This window comes from Hemiscyllium ocellatum, chromosome 32 (assembly GCF_020745735.1).
Source record: "Hemiscyllium ocellatum isolate sHemOce1 chromosome 32, sHemOce1.pat.X.cur, whole genome shotgun sequence".
Lineage (NCBI taxonomy): Eukaryota > Metazoa > Chordata > Chondrichthyes > Orectolobiformes > Hemiscylliidae > Hemiscyllium > Hemiscyllium ocellatum.
In genome coordinates this window covers 6,631,461-6,658,366 of record NC_083432.1, presented here as the reverse complement: position 1 = coordinate 6,658,366, position 26,906 = coordinate 6,631,461, and the positions used below count along the sequence as shown (strand labels likewise).

At 43.3% G+C, this 26,906-nt stretch overlaps 1 protein-coding gene across 1 annotated transcript in view; it reads right to left on the bottom strand.

Moving 5' to 3' along the window:
- The window catches only part of LOC132830830 (glycylpeptide N-tetradecanoyltransferase 1-like), an 86,210-nt gene that overhangs the window by 15,737 nt on the left and 43,567 nt on the right, over positions 1–26,906 (bottom strand). The window contains exons 6-10 of the mRNA XM_060848705.1: positions 26,637–26,753; positions 15,946–16,116; positions 7,641–7,749; positions 3,907–4,077; positions 1,843–2,010 (exon numbers count right to left, since the gene is read on the bottom strand). Of these exons, the coding sequence (XP_060704688.1) occupies positions 1,843–2,010; positions 3,907–4,077; positions 7,641–7,749; positions 15,946–16,116; positions 26,637–26,753 (736 nt within the window). The remainder of the gene's footprint in view (positions 1–1,842; positions 2,011–3,906; positions 4,078–7,640; positions 7,750–15,945; positions 16,117–26,636; positions 26,754–26,906) is intronic.

Genomic DNA, 26,906 nt, shown 5'->3' with positions numbered 1-26,906 from the left:
GTGATGGGCTGCTGCTGCACAGTGTTCTTAACTATTTATCCTGATCTACCTCAGGCAGCACTGTAGAACATGGCAGGAACTATGACTCTTTCTAACGTTGACGGTACAACTTGGTGTGAGAGAAGGATGCACCAAAACATGTGCCAAATGTAGCTCTTAAGGAAGGAAGATTGGGAGTTGGGCAGGGGAAGGAGAGTGACAGTTTATATATTATATAATAAATTGAACATGTAAGAATTTTCTGATGTACTCCTCGGTAGCTGGCAAAAATCGTCCGAGACCAGGCACACTGATAGCTGATAACTTCAGTCCGTTCATATGCCAGTGATGGTATTGTCAAGTGGTTGGACAGAATCCGATAGACTGGATTGATGCAAGCTGTTACACAGAGGCAGATACACACATGTGGAATAGTCAGCAGAACATTTAGCAACTCTCTAACATATAGAAGGCAGACAGTAGTTGCAGAGAGGTGTTTTTTTCTGACTGGAGGTCTGTGACCAGTGGCGTTCTGCAAGGATCAATGTTGGGACATCTGTTGTTTGTAATTATAAATGATCTGGATGAAATATGGGGGTTCCAATTTACAGACAAGTAAAGACTGGAGTTCTGTAGAGTGAGGAAGACTGAGAAAAGGATTCAGCAGGATGTAGATCAGTTGGAAAGTTGTGCAGAAAAATGGCAGATGGCATTTGATCCAGACAAGTGGGTGGTGATGCGTTTTGGGAGGTCAAATGCCAGAGGAAAATGTACAGGAAATGGCCGACACTTAGGAGCATCGATATACAGTGAGATTTTGGGGTGCAAGTCTATAGCTACCTGAAAATGGCAATGCGAGTGGATAACGTGGTAAAAACAACTTATGGCATGCTTGCCTTCATTTCAAAGGACATGGAAAGTTGGCATCCTAAAGTTGGAAAGACACACTGCAGCTAGGCCACATTTGGAGCACTGTGAGCAGTTCTGGTTACCTACTTGAGGATAGTGGAGGAAAAAGACAGTTACCCGGATGTTGCCTAGATTGAAGTATATTAGCTATAAGGAGAGACTGGACAAATGTGGATTTGTTTTGATAGGCTGAGGAGTGTCCTGATAAAGTTATATAAAAGTATGAGACACATAAAAATGGTGGATAGTCAATGTCTTTACTAGGATGGAAGTGTCAAAAACAAGAGAGGGCATAAGCTTAACATGACAGGGGAAAGTTTAAAAGGAGGTGTGTGAGGCAAGTTCTTTTTTCCCCACTGACAGCAATAGGTACCTGGAGAAGTGCAGGCAGGGCAGGTGGAAGCAGATACTATAGCAGCATTTAACAAGCATTAAGACAGACACATGAATAAGCAGAAAATAGAGGGATACTGACCATGTGCAGATAGATGGGATTAATTCAGAATGGCACCATCGTCATGGTGGGCCGAAAGGCTTGTTCCCATGCTGCTCTCTGTTCTATAACTGGAGTTTCAGGGGCCTGATCAGTCACTTAAACTCAATTCTAAAAACTATCAACGCTTTTAAGACTTGGAAAATTTGGATAATGTTCCTCTCAATTTCTGACCCATCCTAATCCAGTGTCCGACCGAAAAGAATGAAGTTGTCCATTGTCTGAAAAATTTTTTTGATATCTTTCTCTAAGTGCATTCAGTGTTTTCAGTACACGATTGCAACTCAGGGTTATGGAAATGGTGTGAAATTGACTGGCTCCAGTCTAAATAATTATTAGGACGCCAGATATAGCATTTAGTCCTGATTTAATCTTCAACCTCCTCCGTAAAATATGTACTGTAAATTAAGAGGCAGTTTGATTAGTTCCTAATTTTATTGAATAAAAGAGATATCACTTACCGACTTTGCAAGGATGAGGGCATCATTCATGAGGTCAACGAGAGGAGTCTTGGTGTGCACATTATAAAAAGAGTAAGCAGCCTTCAGGCTCTTGTGGACAGGATGATGCATGATGGTGGAAGGGAGAGTGTAAAAACTGAAGAAGTCTGTCAATTCTCCATCAGTGCTCTGAAGAAACAAGTTGGGAGAAGTGAGTCACTTGTTTGTGAAATAAAACAGCATTTACAAATAACCTGGCAAACTTGTAGCCTTACTGTTTACTGTATGTCCTAAAGATGGAGCTGGCATTCTCTGTCAAACAGCTAAAATAGCACATCATGTACTTATCTTGCATCTTTACCCAAGTACAGAACAAGGGCAGGGCATGAGATGGATAGTGCCAGGGAGACAGCATGAGAAGAGAAATAAATACTAGAGGGAGGGAAGCAGGACTCCAAGGGAACTGAATAGGGACACACACACGGGTTGGGGCGGGGAGAAAAGAGAGAGAGAGGGGGGAGGGGGCGGGAGAAGAGAGAGGAGAGAGAGAGGAGAGAGAGAGAGGAGAGAGAAAAAGGGAGAGGGAGAGAGACAGACAGACAGATACAGACACACACACACATACACATACAGAGGGAGAGAAATACACACACAGGCAAGGGATGACAGAAACACACACAGAGAACCCAAGACCATAAAAGATAAAAAGAGACACAGATGAGGTGAAAGACAGAGAACAGATAGCTACTTGGGCTACAATAGACAGACCAGCTCAGATTCCTATCAATTTACGCAATGTATGCATGGCAGTGGAGAAATGAATTTGCATCACATTAACCAGAAAATAAAAGCCAATGCAAATGCCATTTCACAGTCAGAAGACCACATTTTGTCATCCTGAGGTCACTGTCAACTCAAATCACAGAACTGAATCTGAGGTGTTAAGATAAGACTGCTTAACACTCAATCCAACCACTGCAAAAGTAAATGCTTTACACAATTATTGAAATTAAGTCATTCACAGAAATATACAGCACGGACACAGACCCTACAGACCAACTCGTTCATGCCGACCACATATCCTAATTTAATCTAGTCCCGTTTGCCAGCACTTGGCCCATATTCCTTTAAACCTTCCTAATCATATACCCATCCAGATGCCTCTTAAATGCTTAATTGTACCAGCCTCCACCATTTTACACCTGAACAGCCAACTAATCCACTGACCCAATGACAGAATTTGAGAGTCAGTCCCCAGTCTTCCTTCTTTAATTTTCTCTCCTTTTCCACTAAAGCTGTCGATTCCTGCTAGGGTTCACAAGTGAGCTGCACAGTGGCACATCCATGGTCATTAACAGAACTTGCCAGCTACACCAGTATCGGGACTGAGGTGCTGGAAAAGTACAGCTGGTCAGGCAACATGCCAGGAGCAAGAGAATCGATGTTTCGGGCATAAGCCCTTCATCAGCTCCTCATTCCTGATGAAGAGCTTATGCCCGAAATGTCGATTCTCCCACTCCTTGGATGCTCCCTGACCAGCAGTGCTTTTCCAGCACCACACACTCGACTGATCTCCAGCACCTGCAGTCCTCACTTTCTCCTAGTTATAATCAGAGGGTGATCTATTATAACACTTAAACTCATGCTGGGGTAGCAAAAAGACTTGAGCAGTAACTTGCTTTGTAGAGATGTTATAATGGTTACATACAGAGGATTATAGCAAGCAATCGGTAACGAGATATCTAGAATGTATTTAAAAGTGGAGTCTACCTGTAACAACATTGTATGGATTTCTACAGTGAGGGAAATGGAGTACTATTATCAGGATTATACAACTTTTCTCCTGAGATCCAGCAATGACTGTTTGGACAAAAGGGTCAACACAGCCAAGACAAAGTGTTCCTCACCCTATACCCACTTACATTAAATTCCTGCAGGAGTTACCAGATAGCTACAAGGAGTGGGAAATTTATCTCTGGCCAATGTATTCATCCGAGGACAGAAGATTTAAACTGCACTTTATTTATTTGTTGCTACAGCAAGGTTCATCTTCATATCTATCAAGATTCAGAGAGTCAGACATACCTCAACAACATAAGTCTCTATAATATTTTCCCGAGGTAGGAACCAATGAGCAACCTCCTCTTCGTTCATTGCTGGGGTCAGATAGAACTGTGTCAGGTATTCCCTCAGCAGCCTGCACACATGCTTCACATCCTTACGCTCCATTGGTCGCAGGCCAGGTGTTTTTGTGGTCTGGAACATTAGAAAAACATCAGAATTTTCAGAAAGAAGCAAAAGACCTAAGATTTGTTTTTTATGCTCACACCCTCAGTACCATTTTACAAAGTCCTTAAACCTTTCACATTTCTGGACAGGTTATTCAGCTGTCCAGACCCTACCCCACATCACAGGTGCATGACTCACTGGTTAAAAAAACACTGTAGTCTCTCCCACCTAAGTTCTTTACTTATCCCTAAATTCCTCATTTATTTTTATCTCTTGTCCCTTAGGATTTGACTATTCACTAAATAGTAAAAATTGCCGTGATCAATTCCTTTCAAAATATACGAAACCTCTTCTGCAAAATTAAATCCAACTATCTCAACCTTTAGCTTAGTCTCTGGATATTACCGATCACCTTTGTTACCCATTTCCTGTTACTGGAGCTCCAGACAAGTATTGAAAATAAATCAAGACCTTGAGCACGCTGTCAATTTTGAATTTTATTTCCTTACTTACATTTAACTTCAACTGTCATTCCAACACTCAAGAATCACAGTTCTAGACATAAAAAAGGTTATCATGCATTTCACTTGATCACCTTGAGGCCTTAACAGATTTCCTGCCCCAGACTTAAAAGTCATCCTCACCCATGGATATGATAAATCACCGGACCATTTGTTCAAGAATTCCTCTTTCCACAGAAAGTGTCATATTTGCTGTGGTGCGTCCCCTACCAGCTCCACAAACCCCTCCCCCCTCTAACCTCCCTGAACTTGTATTCCTAGGAGTGTGCCTCAAATCAGACAACAGGTGGTGCAAGGAAGCAGCAGCAGTGAAACAGTGCACTGTATAGCCAGGATTTAGTAAAGAGGCACAGGAGCCTGCTAGCTGCCTTCTATGCACTCTCATTGTCTCTGACTTGGGAACTGGACTTCGGGTGTAATGCTGTGAGACAAATGGGTGGATCCTCCAGGAACGTTCCCATCAGATGAGATATTCCAGCAATACACTTTAAATTCCCAAGCTGCCTTTATCAGGTGCAGTTCCACTAATGTCTCCATGGTGGTGCCATTCGTCACAAAAAATGAAATTATTCTCGACAACAGCACTACCATTGAGCTGGTAAATGGCAATCCTCATCCTCACAAAATCTTTATCATACCTTCTTAAAGAAAGGATTTGCACTTAATAAGCAAGTTAAGTCTCAAGCCATTCCAAAGAGCTTTTAAAAGCAAAATTATTACTTTGCAGCACTGCCAGGAGCTAATAAGCAGGCACTAGAGACTGTTAGAGGCTCTTTCTATGCACCTTTGACGCAGGGAATTGGCTGTAGGATGCAATGCTGCCAGACAGTGAATATTAGTCAGGAAAAGTGCAGTGCTGAACAATATGTTGCTGGAAAAGCACAGCAGGTCAGGCAGCATCAAAGGAGCAGGAGAATCGATGTTTCGGGTACGTCGATTCTCCTGTTCCTTGGATATTGACTGACCTGCTGCCCTTTTCCAGCAACACATTTTCAGCTCTGATCTGCAGTCCTCACTTTCTCCTAGGAAAAGTGCGGTTGCTACCTTACATACAATAGGACTGTACACAAACAACAACAAAATAGCAATCTGTTTTAGAGTTGTTGGTTTAGAGATAAATGCCCGTTCAGACATGGGGAGTTCTGTGCTCTGCTTCAAATAAAGCCACTGGATCATTCACATCCACTCAACTGGATAGCCAGAGCTCAGTGGAATGTCTCATCTGAAAGATAGCACAATCACACATCACAGGAGTGTCAGCCGGAATTCTGTGGCCGAATCTCTGGAGCAAAACTTGAATCAATGATCATCTGGCTTAGAAGCTACAATTAAGCAAAATTCTACATGATTTTTCTTGTTTCAGGTGCAGAAACCTTCCAGGGCAGGCAGTATTCCACTCTTTCAGGAAATGCTCAAAAGATAAGATTTTGACCATTTTGATAGCATAAATTTTGGATTACCCGAATCAGTGGTCAAGAGGTTTAGCACCATATTTCCATGAAGTCTCCATACAGTCCATTAAAATGTCTCTGCTTAGAGCAATAATGCAAAATAAAAGAACTTAAGGTTTGTGAGAAGATTTGTAGCTCGGGTGCTCGTTGTTGTGGTTCTGTTCGCCGAGCTGGGAGTTTTTGTTGCAAACGTTTCATCCCCTTTCTAGGTGACATTCTCAGAGACAAACTACTATAAATGCCTGAGGAATCAACACAGAAACGCTTCACAGGAGGCTCCCAAGCACTGAGGATGTCACCTAGAAAGGGGACGAAACGTTTGCAACAAAAACTCCCAGCTCGGCGAACAGAACCACAACAAAAGAGCTTAAGAAAAAGTGCAAGTGGATGGGCGTAAGGGTGTATGAATTTAGTGTTAGATCTCCACCTTAACTGTTCAACTAGCTAGTTAGCCACTTAAGCACAAAAGGTTGTTTCTGAACTACAACACTATAGTGTCTTATACAGGAATAACACATTTACCTTTGCAAACATCCCAAGGTGTGTCACATGAGCATATTCAGATAAAATCTGACAATAATCTACAGCAAATATTAGCAGAGATAACTAAAAGCATGGATACAAAGGTAGATTTTAAGAAGCAGTTTAAACGAAAGATGCAGAGTGGCTAAAGAGAAAGTTCCAGAGCTTAGGACGTAGATGCTTAGAGGTCAATGTTGAGAAGAAGATTGCGGCGAATACCAGAGGAATGCAAAGTTATCAGAGGGTTACAGGACTGGAACAGGTTATGGAGATTGCAGAGACTGTTCATGAGCTGAATAAAGCATTTAAACAAACAAAAACAGAAATTTCTTGAGAAACTCAAAATCTGAGGAGTTCCAAGTCAATGATCCTTCTTCAAATCTCCACCATCTGCCATTTTTTGTTTTATTTTAACATTTTCATCAGATGAAGATCAGTGAAACTCTTCAGCTCATCCTAGGCTAGACAGCGAGTCTCTCTCAACTGGCTATCGAACTGATTGCCTCCAAAAGTTTTTGCCTTCATTCCTCATTGCTAGTATTGAAGACACCACACAGTATTGTCCAACTGCAGTCCTGCACTTACTATTTCTCAGTTTGATTTCTCAATCAACAAAGGCCAAATGGGACAGAGATGATATTCATGATGAGCTTTCTCATTCCAGTTAGAATTTCCTCTATGAGGTTCCCCTGAGCAATGAGAAGTAGTTTATGAGTTAGAGCCTTAGCCCTGAGGGACTGTGATCTACTGAAATGGTGAGAAAGTAGAATGTTCAGGGCCAGCCTACAATTTATTTGGGAGTGTTTCGTGACACAGTAATGTTTTTTCAAAGGTGAGCAAGGACCAGTCACGGCCTGAGGGTTCTGTCAGTGAAACATGATTAGAGTCGAATTAGAAAATATTGGAGGCAAACAATGTGATTGATTACTTGCTGCTTAGCTATTCACTACTTAGAAATGAGCAATGAAGAAAGAAATGTAAATAATGAAACATAAAAGGGCCAATGTTTAACATGATAATGAAGGCGGCCGACTCGACACACAAGACAGAAGTAATATTTAAAGACAGGTTTTACTGAGATAGTGTTTAGGCTCACCTCTGGCAGTCTATATAATTTCATTGTTCGTTGCATAGTCATGTTTCTGCTCAGATGGGAGAACTTCACCTCTACTAGTTTGCGTGGGTTGAGTGACCTGTGCCAGTACCTGCCCAACAGATCACAGAATACTCCAGTCAGTCACTGACAGAATAGAGAGCTTTGCATACTGTGACTCATGCCTTATTCTATACCCAAACTCAACATTGAATACAAAATATATTCTTGGGCCCACTCCTGGAGCAATACTCACTGCTCATCGTAAAAGTCTTAGGGATATAACAAGGTTGCAGCTCAACACTCTAACTGTGTACCACACTCCAGTCTGCATCTGGGCATTGCTACAGTCACAGATAAGATTATACCACAACGTATTGACAACCAGAAGGAATTCAGATAGATTAAAAACAAAGCTGAATATGGACAGGGGAAAAGTTGTAAAGCAAGTGGAAAACAGAGAAAACAAATTCTGGAATGAACCAGAATCATACAATAGAATAGTGTTCAGAAAACAGAATTACATGCATTCTAAATGAATGCAGCATTCACAACACGATTGGTGAATTGACGATGCCAGCAGAAGTAAAATTAAAGATTCAACTGCCATTATGAGACTTGGCACAAAGTGACCGAGACTGGTGAGTAAATACAAAAAGAAAGTTGAAATTCGGCTTGAATAGGTAAAAGGAAAAGGAAGTGGGGTTGTGCTGATTACAAGGATGGGATCAGCGTAGCAGTGAGGGAGTATTGCCAAAACAAAAAGAGTACAGTGTAGAATCTATTGGGATGGAGCCAAGAAACAGCAGGGGGAAATCAAACATTTCAGTGGTTTATAGGCCACCAAACACAAGGGGAATTATAGGGGTTCAAATCAGGAAATTAGAAGTGCATGGAGTAAGGGGGTTACAATGGCCGTAGGTCAACGTACATCCAGACTGGGTAAACATAACGAGGTCAATGCTGAGGGGGAAGAATTCTCTGAATGTGTTTGAGACAGATTTTGGGAGCAATGTGTTGAGGAACTAACCAGGGTGTAGGCTGTCTCAGATCTAGTACTATGTAATGAGAAAGGATGAAGTAATCATCTTTAGGGATAGTGACTATAGTATGTCAGAATTTTCCCATTCGGTTTGAAAAAGATATAGTTCAATCTGAAATTAGAGTCATAAATCTAAACAAGGGCAATTCATGAAAGTATGAGGAGCAAATTGTCCTTGGTTGCGTAGGAAAGTATATTGAAAAGTTTGACAGTTGAAAGGAACTGACTAATATTTACAGAATTAATGGTTGGCTTTTAACAAACACACATTTCTTTAAGACTCAAATACCAAGCAGGAAAAAAGTGAGAGAGTCATGTCCAAAGATAGTAACCAATCAAAGGAGGGGCCTTATGAAGTCACCCAAACACGCTGTATGCCTGAAGATCAAGAGAATTTTAGAATTCAGCAAAGGAGGATCAAGAAAGTTTTAAAGAAAATGAGAATAGAATTGACATGTAAATACCAAGAAACATAAAAATCAAATTGTAGAAGCTTCATAAGTATGTTAACATTTTTTTTAGCAAAGTCAATGTGGGTCCAATACAGGAAAACATTGGAGAATTTATAAAAATAAACAAGAGAAATGGCAGAGAAACTAAACAAGTACTTTGTGTCTGTCTTCACAGACGAAGAGACAGAAAAGCCCTGAAATAACTTAAGATCCATTAGAACTTGGAATTGAATGAAATTAGTAATCAGTGAGGAAGTGCAAGCATCAATGTTTGGGCCCCAGCTAGTCATAGCCTCTGTTAATAATTTGGACATGGGGATCAACTGGAATACTGACAAGTTTGTAGATGATAGAAAACATGGGAATGCGAATCGATGAGGACATGAAGAGGTTTCAAGGGGATTTATAAAGGCTGACTGAGTGGGCAAGAGCATTGCAGACTGAATATAATGTGAATTAAGCAAGAGATTACCCACTTTGGTAGGAGGAATGAAGGAATAGAATATTTTTTAAATGGTGAGAGACTGGAAAATACTGATGCTGATACTGAAAGGGATGTAGGAGTCGCTATACACAAGTCACTGAAAGCAAGTGCAGCTAACAATTCAGAAGGGAAACAGTATGTTAGTCTTTATCACAAGAGGATTTGAATACAGAAACAAAGAAGCCTTTGTCAATTTTAGAGAGTGGTACTGAGACAGCACCTGGAATATCGTGCGCTTGCTTCATTGAGGGAGTAGAGTGGAGGTTCACCAGAGGAATTCTTGGAATGTGGGATCGTCATGAGGGAAGATTAAAGAAAATAGACTAGATCTGTATTCTCCTGAGTTTAGAAGAACGAGATATGATCTCTTAGAAATTTATAAAAATCTTAAAGGGACAGACAAAGCAGGCACAGAAAGAACGTTTCACCATGCTTTATGGAATAGAACCAGGGAACCAGTCTCGAAACAAAAGGCAAGCTATTTGGAATGAGATGAGGAGGTATTTCTTCATTCAGAGGGTGTGTATCTTTGGAATTCTATACCCCAGAGGGTGACGGAAGCTCAATTATTGAATAAGTTCCAACCAGAGATTGATAGATTTCTAGTTGCTAATGATATAAATAAATATTGGAATACTGCAGGAATATAGTGTTGAGACAGATGATCTGCCATGATCAAAAATGGGGGAATCGCTTAGAGGAGCTGAAATGACTTCTCTTGTTTCTATGTTCCCAACTATGAAGGAGCTACAGGGAGAGGGAGAGCTTTATATGTTGCCAGAAGTGACTAGAAAATTGCACACTCCCTAAGAAATGAACTTACCCTCTAAGCAGCATCACACTGAAAGGATTCACAAGGCAAAGGCTCAATTTAAGGGTATTAACAAGAATAGCATAACACATGGTCTGTCACACTGCACACAATCAGTTTTATTGCCTACTGAAAAGAACCCACCATTCCTTTAACTAATATCCAGCCCAGGGAGAACATAATGGATTTGTCTAGTCCGAGATGCTGGGGTTACACTAATAAAGGAATCAACTGTGACTGTCACTGGACATCAGTACAGAGACAACAGCATAGATTCCCATGTCTTTACGTATTCACTCATGTGACATTGGTATTGCTCGTGGGCCAGTCATTGCCTGGCCCTTGTTGACCTTGAGAAGGTGGTGGTGAGCTGTCTCTTGAACTGCAGCAGGTTCTGAGGGCTGTAGGTAGACCCACAATGACTTCAGGAAAGGAAATTCTAGTATTTTGATGCAATGGCACTTAAGGAACTGCGATATATTTCCAAGTCAGGATGGTGAGTGGTTTGGATGGGAACTTCCAAGTGTTGGTGTTTCCATGTATCTGCTGCCCTTGTCCTTTTAGATGGATCTTTGGTGAGTTTCTGCAGTGCCTTTTGTAGATGGTTCTACTGAGTGTCAGTAAAGGCGGCAATGTATGTTTGTGGATGTGGTGCCAATCAAGTGGGCTGCTTTGTCCTGGATAATGTCAAGCTTCTCGAGTGTTGCTGGAGCTGCACTCATACAGCAAAGTACAGAGTATTCTGGCATACTCCTCACATGGGCCTTATAGGTGGTGGACAGGTTTTGGGGAGTTCGGACTCACGGCAATATTCCTAACCTCTGACCTCCTCTTAAAGCAGCTGTATTTATATGGTAAGTCCAGTTAAGTTTCTGGTCAATGGTAACCACCAGGATGTCAAGGATGTCTCTGAGCAGTTGCAGAACATTCTGAAGGGGGAGGGTGAACAGCCAAAGGTCATTGCGCACATCTGTACAAATGACACAGGTAGACACAGGGATGGGGTCCTGCGAAATGGGTACAGGGAGTTAGGTAAGAAGTTAAAAAGCAGGACCCCAAGGGTAGTGCTCTCTGGATTACTCCCAGTACCACCTGCTAGTAAGGATATAAATAGAAAGATAGGTCAGATGAATGCGTGGCTGAGGAGCTGGTGTAGAGGGCAGGATTTTCAGTTTTTGGGATCTTTTCTGGGGTAAGGTGACCTGTTCAAGGGTCGGGTTGCACTTGAACCAGACAGGGACCAATATCTTTGCAGGGAGATTTGTTAGTGTTACCCAGGAGGGTTTAGACTAGTTTGGTAGGGGTGTGGGATTCCGAATCAGAGAGGGGCCATCGAGAAGTCAGGGGAAAATACATTAGCCATTGAGAGTAAGTTTACTATTCAGGACCGCCAGGGCGACAGTAAAGGGAGGGAAAAGACTTCTGGTTTAAAGTGTAATTATTTCAATGCACAAGGCTTGACTGGGAAGGCAGATGAGGAGAAATAAGGAATGCAGATGCTGGAGATCAGAGTTGAGAGTGTGGTGCTGGAAAAGCACAGCAGGTTATGCAGCATCTGGGGAGCAGGAGAATCGATGTTTTGGGTATAAGCCCTTGATCAGGTAAGGCAGATGAGCTGAGCATGGACCGGCTCTGGGGACTGGGATAATTATAGCCATTACAGACACATGGCTGAGAGAAGGGCATGGACTGGCAGGTCAATGTTCCAGGATACAAAAGCTACAGGCATGACAGAAGTACAAGTGAATGAGGAGGGTGAGTTGCTCTTTTGAAAAGAGAGGACACAACAACAGTGCTTAAGGGGTCAAAAAAATGAGGCCATATGGTTAGAAATTAGAAACAAGGAGGGGATGGTCACTTTGTTGGGTGCGTATTACAGACCCCTAAATAGCCAGCAGGCACTTGCGGAGCAGATATGTAGAGAGATTGCAGATACCTGTAGGAATAATTGGTTGGAGATTTGTCAAATGTGTCCAAACAAGTTTCCTAAATCAATATGTAGAGGGCCTTACTAGGAAGGGTGCAACACTGGACCTCCTCCTAAAAAATGAGGTCGGGCAAGTGACTTAAGTGTCAGTCGGACAGCACTTTGGATCCAGTGACCATAACTCTCTCTGTTTTAAGTTATGAGTAAAGATCGGGCAGGTCCACAGGTTAAGTGACAAACTGGAGCAGGGCCAATTTTGGGGCCATTAGGCAGGATCTAGCAGGGGTCAATGGGTGAATCTATTTGAAGGAAAAGAAATGACTGGCAAATGGGAGGCTTTTAGAAGTGTGATATTGAGAATCCAGGGACACTTATATCCCTGTTAGACTGAAGGTAAAAGCAGGTTTGGGGATCCCCAACTGATTGAGGGATATTGAGGTCAGGAATGGGAAGAAAGCATGCATTGGGTTTAAGCTGAAAAATGTGGTGCTGGAAAAACACAGTAGGCCAGGCAGCATCCGAGGAGCAGGTGAATCGACGTTTCGGGCATAAGCCCTTCTTCAGGAATTCGGTTTAAGCAGTCAGGTGCAAGTGAATCCCTAGATGGCTATAAAAAGAGTAGCAGTGCACTTAAGACAGAAATCAAGAGAGCAAAAAGAGTGCATGAGATAGATCTAGCAGATAAGGTTAAAGATAATTCCAAGAGCTTCTATTAAGAGCTATATTAAGAGTACGAGAGTGGCTAAGAAGAGAATAAGTCCCCCTTAAAGATCAGCATGGAGCCACAGGAGATGAGGAGAAGTATTCATTAAAAATTTTCCCAAGTGTTTACTGAAGGAAGTTAAGGAAATATAAGAAATAAAGGGGGATGTTTTTGACCACATACGTATTATCAGACAGAAGGTGTTTGCAGCCTTAAAGCGCAATAAGGTGGATAACTCCCCTGGGCCTGATCAATCCATCCTCGGATGTTGTGGAAGGCTAGGAAAGAAATTCCAGAGGCTCTTGCAGAGATTTTTCCTTCATTTTAGTCACTGGTGAAGTTTCAGAAGACTGGAGGGTGGCTAATGTTGTTCCATTGTTTAAGAAAGGTAACAAAACAAGCCAGGGAACTACAGGCCATGAGCCTGACATCAGTGGTAGGCAAGCTGTTGGAGAGGATACTGAGGGACAGAATCAACCAACATTTGGATGGTCATGGTCTGATTAGGGACTTATGCACAGCAAGTCATGTCTGACAAATCTTTTAGAGGTTTTCGAAGAGGTAACCAAGAGAATAGATGAGGGTAGGGCAGTGGATGTTGTTTATATGGGTTTCAGTAAGGTCTTTGGCAAGGTCCTGCCTGGCAGGCTGGTCATGAAGGTTAGATTGCATTGCACCCAGGGAGAGCTAGCTAACTGGATTCAAAATTGGCTCAATGATAGGAAGCAGAGAGTGATGCTTGAAGGTTGTTTCTCAGACTGGGGGGCCTGTGACTAGTGGCATGACACAGGAGTTGGTGCTGGGACCTTTGTTATTTACATAAATGGGAGAAAGTAAAGACTGCAGTTGCTGGAGATCAAAGTCAAGAGTGTGGTGGTGGAAAACCACAGGAGGTCAGGCAGCACCCGAGGAGCAGGAGAATCAACGTTTTGAGCATAAGCCTTTCATCAGGAAGCCCTGATGAAGGAGTTATGCCCAAAACGTCAAATCCTCTGCTTCTCAGATGCTGCCGTGCTTTTCCAGTAACACACTCTTGACTATTTACATAAATGATCTGGATATGAACGTATAAGGCATGATTAGTAAGTTTGCAGATGAATCAAAATTAAGAGGTATCGCTGATAGTGAGGAAGGCTCTCAGAAATTACAGAGGGATCTTGATCAGGTGGACTGAGGATTAGCAAATACAATTCAATACAGAGAAGTGTGAGGTGTTACACTTTGGAAAGTCAAACCAAGGTAGGACTTATACAGTAAATACTAAGGTCCTGAGGAGTGCTGTGGAACAGAGGGACCTCAGAATACAAATAAATAGTTCGCTGAAAGCAGCATCACAGGTAGACAGGGTGGTGAAGAAGGCACTTAACATGCTGGCCTTCACTGGTCAAAGCTCTGAGTAAGGGAACTAGGATGTTATGTTACAGCTGTATAAGTCATTGGTGAGGCTGTTCTTGGAGTATTGTGTACAGGTTTGGTCACCTTGTTTTAGGAAAGACATATTTAACTGGAAAGAATCCAAAGAAGATTTACAAGGATGTTTCCAGAATTACTAGGCCTGAGTAATAAGGAGAGGTTGGCCAGGATAGGACTTTATTCCTCGGATCGTAGAAGATTGAGGGGTGACCTTATTGAGGTGCATAAAATCATGAGGGACATAGACAGGATTAATGCAGATACTTTTTTTTTCCCAGGGATGGTAAATTGAAAACTAGAGAGCATAGGTTTAAGTTGAATGGTAAAAGATCGAAGGACCTGAGGGGTAACTTCTTCACGTAGAGTGGTGCGTCTATGGAATGGGCTGACAGAGAAAGTGGTTGAGGCAGGTACAATTGCAACATTTAAAAACATTTGGATAGGGACAGGGATGGGAAGGGTTTAGAGGGATATGGACCAAATGTGAGTGAGCACCATGATCAGCACGGACCAGTTTGGGCTGAAGAGGCCTATTTCCATGCCGTATCATTCTATGACTATGACTCTATGTTAGTGAGGGATTCAATGCCAAGAGAAAGAGGTTAGATTATCTCTTATGCATGATAGCCATTGCTTGCCATTTGTGTGGTGTGAAATGTTACTTGCCATTTGTCAGCCCAAGCCTGGATATTATCCAGATCTTGTTGCATGCAAACGCAGACTGCTTCAGTATGAGGGGTTAATTGCAAATGGTTCTGAACATTGTGCAAACATCAGCAAACATCCCCATTTCTGACCGTATCGTGCGGGGAGGTCATTGATGGAGCAACTGAAAATGGTTGGGCCTAGGTCACTACCCTGAAGAACTCCTGCAGAGGTGCTCTTGCGCTGAGATGACTGCCCTTCAATAACCACAACCATCTTCCTGTTTACCAGGTATGGCTCCAACCTGCCATACCTGGTAAACAGTTTACTCCCTGATTCCAGTTTTGCTAGGGTTCCTTGATGTTATACTTGGTCAAATGCTGCCTTGATATCAAGGACTATCAATCAATATTCCTTAGGCAGGGAGCTACACCTGGAGGCCAGAGGATTATAGAACACTGTGGTTAGCACTGCTGCCTCACAGCGCCAGGGACCTGGGTGCGATTCCAGCCTCACGCGGCTGTCTGTGTGGAGTGTACACATTCTCCCCGTTTCTGCTTGGGTTTCCTCCTACAATCCAAAGATGTGCAGGCTAGATGAAATGGCCATGCTAACTTGCCCATAGTGTTCAGGTATGTATAGGTTAGGTGCATTAGTCAGGGGTAAATGTAGAGTAATAGGGCAGGGGAATGGGTCTGGGTGGATTATTCTTCGGAGGTCAGTGTGGATTTGTTGGGCCGAATAGCCTGTTTCCATGCTGTTGGGATCCTGTGAAAAATAGATTAAATTTTTTAAAAATTAAAATTTATCATTCATTAGGATGGATCTTACCTGCAAGTTCCCACAGGTTTCGGCAGTACCACCCCTGCTGTGTACACAGCCTGGTAGCTGCCTTCGAGGTTGACTCTCCTGGTGATCTCACGGATCAAGACTGGTGCCACACGTTTGGAGCGCAACTTCTTATGCACACACAGAAAATTAATCTCCACCATCTTCTTCAAACTGCCAGGCAAACAAAACAAGAACTGAAATTTTAGCAATATAAACTAAATAAACATTGAAAATTAAAGTAAAGCAGCAGGTCTTGTAGCATCAGTGTTAGAGACTTCTCCCCCTCACTGGCCCCATACTCTCACTGAATGACAGCCCCAAGGCTCGACATAGCCTCTTAGTGTGTCCAATACCCCAAACCCATCCTCACTGTCTGGCATGTCCATCCCCACTGCCCGGTATGCACCTACTAGCTGTCACGCCATCTGCTGGAACCAAAATTCATCACCTGGCACACACATACACCCACACCCTATCAATGCCTGACATACAATCTCTCTCCTCCTGCCAACTCTTTCTATTCTTTAAAATCACATTTTTCAGGTTTGGAGAAAGGTAGTAAAAGAAACAAAAGGAGATTTCATGCGAATGAGGCTGAAGTGACCCAAAGTTTCACAGCTAAGGATGGGAAAAGAGAACAGGGTCAAAGAAAATCAAAGTTGAAACTTGGAAATATGCACAGGAATGATTTTCTAATCTAGGTGAGGAGAAAGCAAAGTTAGAGAGGAGCAAGTTCTGGAGGATGAGGACAAATTCCAACAAATTCTAATAAATTCCAACTAACAGTACAACAAGCGCTTCACAAAAGGCTCCATAGCACTGAGGATGTCACTTAGAGAGGGGACAAAACATCTGCAAACCAACCTCCCAACTTGGTGAACCCACAACAACCGTCATGAAGACAAATATGCTGAAACTAATGCAAAGGGAGGATATGGTGACAGTGTCATGAGACTAGTAATCTAGAACCCAGAATGACTTTCTGGAGACATGCAAATCCATGGAAGATGATGAAACAGGTGAAATACAATACTAGGTTAATGGCGACCATTCAACCACCACAGGCTGTAAGATAAAAACCACCCAATTCACGAATGTCCTTTATGGTAGGAAATCTGTCATTCTTACTTGGTCTAGCCTACATGTGACTTCCACCCCAATGCAGTTGATTCATAACTGCCTTCTGAGCAATTAGAGATGTTTAATAAATATGTAGGAGAAAGTGAGGACTGCAGATACCAGAGATCAGAGTCGAGAGTGTGCTGGAAAAGCACAGCAGGTCAGGCAGCACCCAAGGAGCAGGAGCTTTGAGGTTTCGAGCATAAGCCTCATTCCTGAAGAACAGCATATGCCCGAAATGTCGATTTGCCTGCTCCTCGGATGCTGCCTGACCGGCTGTGCTTTTCCAGCAGCACACTCGTGACTTAATAAATACATGTCAAGCCAGTGATGCCCACAACTTAGGAATAAATTTTAAGGAGCTGTACAGGGCCTTGGTGAGTATGACGACTAGATTACTGTGTGCAGCTTTGATCGCCTTACCCAGGGAAATAGAAAGAATGCAGTGAAGACTGATTCCTGGAATGGCAGGCTTGTCAGATAACAACAGATTGAGTTGATTGGGCCTGTATTCAATGGGGTTTAGGAGAATAAGAGAGGACCTCACTGAAAATATAAAATCTGGACAGGGCTGGGCAGACTCTGTGCAGCTGGATGTTCCCTCTGACTGAGGCATCCTGAACAAAGTAGGCCAGGATATATGGCAGGCTGTTTTGGATGGAGAGGAGGAGAAATTTCTTAACTCAAATGTAAACAGCCCTATGGACATGAGCAATTGAATTGCCTTTCCTCATTCCCATGACATTATGTGTTTTTTGTGGCTCTGAGAAAGCACATGTCTGAGTGTGTGTGTGTGTGTGTGTGTGTGTGTGTGTGTGTCTGTCTGTCTGTGTGTGTGTCTGTGTAAAGGGACACTAATAAGAGGTTTAAACTTTTAACTGGTACAGTTATATATGAGTGGTTCATAGTTATCTTGCGTAGAGCTAGAAAATAATGTATGCAGTTGTAACAAAAACTAATTCTTGTTAAGTTCAGAAACCTGGCCTGCATTTTCTGTCAACTGAGGTCTAAAAGACAAGACAGAATACAGGAAGGCAATAGAATGCTTGATGACATGATGCAAAGATAACAATCTCTCCCTCAAAACTAAACAGCTGATCATTGACCTCAGGAAGCAATGAGTGGGGGGGGGGGGGAGACACAGCTCTATATATATCAGTGGAGCTGAGGTAGAGATGGACGACAGCATCAAGTTCCTCGGAGGGATGATAACCAACAATCTGTCCTGGACCGCCCACGTTGATGTGATGGTCAAGAAGGCACAACAATGCCTCTTCTTTCTCAGGAGACTAAAGAAATTTGGCATGTCCATAAGGACCCTCACCAACTTTCAGAATGCTTTCTATGGTGATCTATATCTGGATGCATCATGGCTTGGTATGGTAACTGGGCTAAAAGGAACTATGGAAAGTTGTGAACATAGCACAGTCCATCTTGCAAGCCAACCTCCCATCCATTGACTCTATCTATACATCTCGATACTGCAGAAAAGCAGCCAACAATATTATTGACCCCTCCCACCCCTCTCTTCTAACTGCTTCTGTCAGGCAGAAGATGTGAAGGCTTAAACAAACAAGCTTAAACATGTTCAAGGACAGCTTCGTCCCGCTGTTATTAGACTGCTGAATGGATCTCTCAAATTTTAAATCTAATGTTGATCTTGCTTTTCGTACATCATCTGCTCAGCCATAACTTTGTATGCCTCACGTTGCTCAATCACCTTATAATCTGCATGTTCTTGTATGTTATGATCTACTTGCTGCACGCAGAAGTTTTCATTGTACTTAGGTACATGTGACAATAAAAAAATCAAATCAAATTATATGCATTTATCGCTTGCTGCTATTCGTATGTCCTGTTTTGTAGCTTCACCAGGTTGATACGTCATTTTGGTACGTCGGGTGTTGCTTCTGGCACGTCCTCCTGCACACTTCATTGCACCAGGGTTGATTCCCTAGCTTGATGGGTTAGAATAATGGGTTTGCCAAGCCAGGAGGGTGATGATTATATTGGAGCACAATTCTGTTGCTGATGATGGTGCACGTCATCTTGTGAATACCCAGTCTTGAGTTGCTAGATCGGTTCGAAGTCTATCCCAATTTAGTGTGGTGATAGTGTCATACAACATGTCTCAATGTGAATGTGGGTCTTTGTCTCCACAAGCATTGTATAGCAGTCACTCTTACAGGTACTATTACAGACAAATGCATCTGCTGCAGGCAGACTGGTGAGGACCATGTCAAGCATCTTTTTCTCACCCTCATATTATTAAGGAGGAATTTGAAGATCAAGAGGGTGGTTTTTACCATTGTAGTTTCCAGTACCTTAGTCAATGCCCGTTTCATTACTTTTTGAGACTTTCTAGAGATTGATGCAACTGAGTTGCTTGTTTGGCCATTCTGAAGAGCAGTTAAGGGTCGACCACATTGCTGTGGATCTCAAGTCACATGTATGAAAGACCAGGTAAGGACAGCTGTTTCCTTCCCTAAATTACATTAGTGAATCAGATGGGCTTTCTGACAATCAGCAAAGGCTTCATGATCTTCACTGGATCTTTTAGTTCAAGATTTTTACCGAATTCAAATTCCAGCATTTACCATAGTGGGATTCAAACACCGGTCCCTTGATTACCAGTATGGCAAAAATACTGAACCATTCCACCCCTTTCAGTTATTGAGAAGAACGAGAAACCAAAGAAACTAGAGATGGTGAAAAAGGATAATGGAATGAAAATAGAATAAATCAGGAAATCAAAATGAGAAAATTAGAATTAGAATTGCAATTAGAATTGGCGGAGCAGGTAACGGCTGTCTGGTGGTGTTTTTTTAAGTCGCGGGTATAGTCCAGTTTTTGTTTTTTTAACGGCTAAAATTTAATTTTTTTTTAAACGCCTAGCGGACCCGGAAGCTGGTGTCGCTGGCGCTAGGTTACCTGGGAAGGTTTTTTTTCTTATAAAAGCGCGCAGGCGAGGAACCCGAGGCACTACAGGGGTAGAGCCTCCCACCCGCCCTCCTCCTCTAACCTAACAGTAAGACCTGTTGTGGTAAGCAGGTAAGTGCTGCATTTTGCTTGTTTGATTCTTTAGATCTAGTTTTTTTTTAAAGTTTACCTTTTAGAGGGATGGCAGCGAAGGCAGTGCAATGTTCCTCTTGCAACATGTATGAGTTGAGGGAAGCCATTAACGTCCCTGCTGATTACACTTGCAAGAAGTGCACCCATCTCCAGCTCCTCCAAGACCGTGTTAGTGAACTGGAGCTGGAGTTGGATGAACTGCGGATCATTCGGAGGGCAGAGGTGGTCAGAGATCAGAGCTTTAGGGAAGTAGTTACTCCGAAAGTTACAGAGAGATGGGTGACAGTGAGGGGGAGTGGGAGGAAGCAGCCAGTGCAGGGACCCCCTGTGGTCATTCCCCTCAAGAACAAGTATACCGTTTTGGATACTTGTTTGGGGGGGGGGGGGGGGGATGATTTACCAGGGGTAAGTAATGAGGTTCAGGCCTCTGGCACGGAGCCTGTCCCCGTTGCTCAGAAGGGAAGGGTGGAGAAAGGTAGAGCGATAGTTATTGGGGACTCAATAGTGAGGGGCACAGATAGGTGGTTTTGCGGGGGCGATAGAGGCTCACGATTGGTATGTTGCCTCCCAGGTGCAAGGGTACGTGATGTTTCTGATTGTGTTTTCCGGGTCCTTAAGGGGGAGGGGGAGCAGCCCCAGGTCGTGGTCCACGTTGGCACCAACGACATAGGTAGGAAGAGGGGTGAGGATGTCAGGCAGGCTTTCAGGGAGCTAGGTTGGAAGCTCAGAGCTAGAACGAACAAAGTTGTTGTCTCTGGTTTGTTACCCGTGCCACGTGAGAGAGAGTCGAGGAATAGGGAGAGAGAACAGATAATTGCGTGGCTACAGGGATGGTGCAGGAGGGAGGGATTCCGGTTTCTGGACAACTGGGGTTCTTTCTGGGGAAGGTGGGACCTCTATAAACAGGATGGTCTACACCTGAACCTGAGGGGCACCAGTATCCTTGGGGGGAGGTTTGCTAGTGCTCTTTGGGAGGGTTTAAACTAACTCTGCAGGGGCATGGGAACCTGGACTGTAGCTTTAGGGTACAGGACCTTGAGTGTAGGGAGGTTAGGAACAAGGCATCGATCTCGAAGGAGGGTGCCTGTAAACAGGAAGGTGGCTTGAAGTGTGTATACTTCAATGCCAGAAGTATAAGAAATAAGGTAGGTGAACTTGCAGCGTGGGTTGGTACCTGGGACTTCGATGTTGTGGCCATTACAGAGACGTGGGTAGAACAGGGACAGGAATGGCTGTTGCAGGTTCCAGGGTTTAAATGTTTCAGTAGGGTCAGAGATGGGGGTAAAAGAGGGGGAGGTGTGGCATTGCTTGTCAAGGATAGTATTACAGTGGTAGAAAGGATGATGGAGGAAGACTTGCCATCTGACGTAGTTTGGGCTGAGGTTAGAAATAAGAAAGGTAAGGTCACCCTGTCAGGAGTTTTCTACAGGCCTAATAGTCCGAGAGAAGTAGAGGAAAGTATTGCGAGGATGATTCAGGAGAAGAGTGAAAGTAGCAGGGTGGTTGTTATGGGGGACTTTAACTTCCCAGATATTGACTGGGAGAGCTATAGCTCGAGTTCATTAGATGGGTCGGTGTTTGTCCAATGTGTGCAGGAGGGTTTCCTGACCCAATATGTAGACAGGCCAACAAGAGGTGAGGCTATACTGGATTTGGTTCTAGGTAATGAACCAGGCCAGGTGTTAGACTTGGAGGTAGGTGAGAACTTCGGGGACAATGACCACAACTCGGTGACTTTTACTCTAGTGATGGAGAGGGATAAGTGTGCACTGCAGGGCAAGAGTTATAGCTGGGGGCAGGGAAATTATGATGTGGTGAGGCATGACTTAGGATGCGTGGATTGGAAAAATAGGCTTCAAGGGAAGAACACAAATGATATGTGGAGATTGTTCAAGGAACAACTATTGGGTGTCCTTGATAAGTATGTACCAGTAAAAAATGAGGTCTGCAGATGCTGGAGATCATAGCTGAAAATGTGTTGCTGGTTAAAGCACAGCAGGTCAGGCAGCATCCAAGGAATAGGAAATTCGACGTTTCGGGCATAAGCCCTTCATCAGGAATGAGGAGAGTGTGCCAAGCAGGCTAAGATAAAAGGTAGGGAGGAGGGACTTGTGGGAGCTGTGATAGGTGGAAGGAGGTCAAGGTGAGGGTGATAGGCCGGAGTGGGGTGGGGGCGGAGAGGTCAGGAAGAGGATTGCAGGTTAGGAGGGCGGTGCTGAGTTGAGGGAACCGACTGAGACAAGGTGGGGGGAGGGGAAATGAGGAAACTGGAGAAATCTGAGTTCATTCCTTGTGGACATGCAGGTCCTTGGACTCCTCCACCGGCAGAACATAACAACACGACGGCTGGAGGAGGAGTGCCTCATCTTCCGCCTGGGAACCCTCCAACCACAAGGAATGAACTCGGATTTCTCCTAACCTGCAATCTTCTTCCTGACCTCTCCGCCCCTATCCCACTATCACATCTCCATCGCCCCTCCCCCAAGTCCCTTCTCCCTACCTTTTATCTTAGACTGCTTGGCACACTCTCCTCATTCCTGATGAAGGGCTTATCTCCGAAACGTCGAATTTCCTATTCCTTGGATGCTGCCTGTGCTTTAACCAGCAACACATTTTCAGCTAAGTATGTACCAGTAAGGCAGGGAGTAAAGGGTCTTGCGAGGGAGCTGTGGTTTAATAAGGACTTGGAATCCCTTGTGAAAGGGAAGAGGGCGGCCTATGTAAAGATGAGGCGTGAAGGTTCAGTTGGGGCGATTGAGAGTTATAAGGTAGCCAGGAAGGATCTAAAGAGAGAGCTAAGAGCAGCGAGAAGGGGACATGAAAAGTCCTTAGTTGGTAGGATTAGGGAAAACCCAAAGGCTTTCTATGGGTATGTCAGGAATAAAAGGATGACTAGGGTAGGAATAGGTCCAGTCAAGGATAGTAGTGGGAAGTTGTGCGTGGAGGCGGAGGAGATTGGGGAGACACTAAATCAATACTTTTCGTCAGTATTCACTCAGGAACAGGACACTGTTGCTGATGTGAATATTGAGTCACAAGTGATTAGAATGGATGACCTTGAGGTATGTAGGGAAGAGGTCTGGGGAATACTGGAAAGGATGAAAATAGATAAGTCCCCTGGGCCTGATGGCATTTATCCTAAGATCCTCTGAGAAGCTAGGGAGGAGATAGCAGAGCCATTGGCCTTGATTTTTATGTCGTCATTGTCTACGGGAATAGTGCCAGAAGACTGGAGGATAGCGAATGTGGTCCCCTTGTTCAAGAAGGGGAGTAGGGATAGCCCGAATAACTATAGGCCAGTGAGTCTCACTTCTGTTGTGGGCAAAGTCTTAGAGAGAATTGTAAGGGATAGGATTTATGAACATCTGGATAGGAATAATGTGATCAAGGATAGTCAGCATGGTTTTGTGAAGGGCAGGTCGTGCCTCACAAACCTTATTGAGTTCTTTGAGAAGGTGACCAAGGAAGTGGACAAGGGTAAAGCAGTAGATATGGTGTATATGGATTTTAGCAAGGCGTTCGATAAGGTACCCCATGGTAGGCTAATGCAAAAACTACGGAGGTATGGCATTGAGGGTGCATTAGAGGTTTGGATTAGGAATTGGCTGGCTGGAAGGAGACAGAGGGTAGTAGTTGATGATATAGGTTCATCTTGGAGTGCAGTTACTAGCGGTGTTCCACAAGGATCTGTTTTGGGACCATTGCTGTTTGTCATTTTTATAAATGACCTAGAGGAGGGGCTTGAAAGCTGGGTGAGCAAGTTTGCGGATGACACGAAAGTCGGTGGAGTTGTGGACAGCGAAGAAGGATGTGGCAGATTACAGCGGGATATAGATAAGTTGCAGAGCTAGGCAGAAAGGTGGCAAATGGCGTTCGATGTAGCTAAGTGTGAAGTCATTCACTTTGGTAGGAGTAACAAGAAGATGGATTACTGGGCTAATGGTAGGCTACTTGGTAGTGTGGATGGGCAGAGGGATCTTGGTGTCCATGTACACAGATCTCTGAAAGTTGCCACCCAGGTAAATAGTGCTGTGAGGAAGGCATATGGCGTACTGGGCTTTATTGGTAGAGGAATTGAGTTCCGGAGTCCTGAGGTCATGTTGCAGTTGTATAAGACTCTGGTGCGGCCTCATCTGGAGTATTGTGTGCAGTTTTGGTCGCCATCCTATAGGAAGGATATGGAGGCATTGGAACGGGTGCAGAGGAGGTTTACCAGGATGTTGCCTGACATGGTAGGAAGATTGTATGAGGAAAGGCTGAGGCACTTGGGGCTGTTCTCATTGGAGAAAAGAAGGTTTAGGAGAGATTTGATAGAGGTGTACAAGATGATTAGGGGTTTAGATAGGGTTGACAGTGAGAACATTTTTCCGCTCATGGAGTCAGCTGTTACTAGGGGACACAGCTTTAAATTAAGGGGTGGTAGGTATAGGACAGATGTTAGGGGTAGATTCTTTACTCAGCGGGTTGAGAGTTCATGGAATGCCCTGCCAGTAGCAGTGGTGGACTCTCCCTCTTTATGGTCATTTAAGCGGGCATTGGATAAGCATATGGAGGTTATTTGGCTAGTGTAGGTTAGGTGGGCTTTGGTCGGCGCAACATCGAGGGCCGAAGGGCCTGTACTGCGCTGTATTTTTCTATGTTCTATGTTCAAAGAGATGACAAAGCATAGGAACATGAATAGAAGCATAAAACAATGTCACTGAAGTTGGAGACATCAGACACTGATCCAGATTCTGGCATGGAAAATGTATGCCATTATTTGAAGTCCAGTAAAGAAATGTTTAAGTTTGCAAGGCCTTGTTAGAATTTGAGGAACATGATGTGGTAACATTCTTCATGTTATTTGGGGTAATGGCGAGACAAATGAAATGAGCAAAAGAGGACTTGCATTGCTTGTGTGGAACAAGTTGACAGGTAAAGACCAGGAATTCATGCTTCACTGTCAGAGGAGGGTTTTCAGGATTATGATGCTGTTGAAAAAGTATATTGTGTTTGAGATGTATAGACAAAGGTTGCGGAATTTAAGGAAACAGTCTGGGCAAACCTACATTGAATTAGAAAGGGTCAAGCAAAGTAATTTTCACAGGTGGATTTGAGGATTAGGAGGCTGAAACCATGCTTAGAAGATTCTAAAAATTCATTACCTTTAGTCATAAGAAGTTCTGCTGAGGACGAAAGCGATAATAGCTGACAATTATGACTAATCCATAAAACTAAATCTTTTTTCCATCACCCTTATAAACTCAAAAGGGATAGAATACGGGAGAATGAAAGGATGCAAGTAAAAGAATAAATAGCTGGGAATGTTCCAAGATGGTCTCCTCAGATCAGAGAATATACTGGTGGTGGTGAAAATGGAAGCAGAGATGTTTCTGTTGTAACAAGATGGGACCTACTTATTCAAAAACTTTGGAAGCTGTGAGGGAAACCTGTAACAATGAACCTGAAAAGGAAACCCACCATGACTCAGATTGTGGCTTTAACTAAGCAAGAGACTGGAAGTAAACACTATTGTAAGTGCAGAAGTAGTATCTGGGTAGATGAGAGATATGAAGGGTTTTGTCTAAAGGGAAGACAACCCCGTTCTCTACAAATGAAGCATCCAAGCCTATTACTATTCTAAGGAGCACAGGCGCTAATCAAGTTCTTTTGCTGGAAAAGATTTTAATTTTCACTCCAGAAAGTTCAATGAAAGCCTGTACGGCTTGTTGCCCGGATGAGTTGCAGTCAGTATAGTCATGAAGTTACCTGTGGATGGAGTAAATTTACTGCTAAGGAATGAATTGGCAGGAGTGAAAGTTACTAGTTTTGCCTGTAATCACGGAAAAACAATGGGGGCTAAAGAGACAGAACAATTGTAGGAATAGATTCTGGCTATTTTTCACCATGTGTAATGACCAGACTAATAGCTAAACAAAGTCCATCACCAGAGTTCATCTTAATACTGCAAGCAGGTGTTAGGATTGTTGAAACTGTATTATTCTCATTCTTAAATAGAAAATGTTTGGCATGTCTTTGTTAGTTGAGGCTCAGGAAGCAGATGTATATGTTGAGTTAACTCAAGTCAGTACAGTAGGCAGAGATCCTCCAGAATGGCTTCTCTTCTTGCTGTCACAGGGATCTCTGAAATCTCCAATGAATCTATACTAGGCCTCCACTCAGTTCTCATTTAGCCCTTGGCAACATCATCCAAAAAAAGGAGTCAGTTTCCTGGGTATGCTGATAACATGTAGCTCTACCTCATCATCAGCGCTTGACCATACGCTACCTTGATATTATCTTGGATGAGCACAACTTCCTCTAACTAAACACAAGGAAGACCAAGACAAGTCACTGGCATGAACTCTATTCCCTCACCACAGTGTCAGGCTGGCACAGACTGTCTTTAGATCTCCACAAACACTTGCAAAGATGAAGATGCAATAGCAAAGGAAGAGATGGAGATTGAGAAAGAAGCATACTTGTCATTAATCTAAAAAATTAAATACGATTTTACATACTGGTCATAAATCTGAATATTAGCTGGAATGGCACTGATGAAACCCACTAGTTTCTTATTGGAGACGACCCGTACACCGCAGTGCCACTGAAGTAACCAGCCAGGGGGACGCAGTGCCCTAGAGAGAACAAACAATGATATATTTAGTTCAATTCGTCATGAAGGAAACTACGTACCCTGAAAGCAGATGTGTATTGATTGACAGCACACTTCTTCAGATACCTAAAATAGATAGCTTTACAGCTGTTCACTTTACATCACTGAGCTGGTC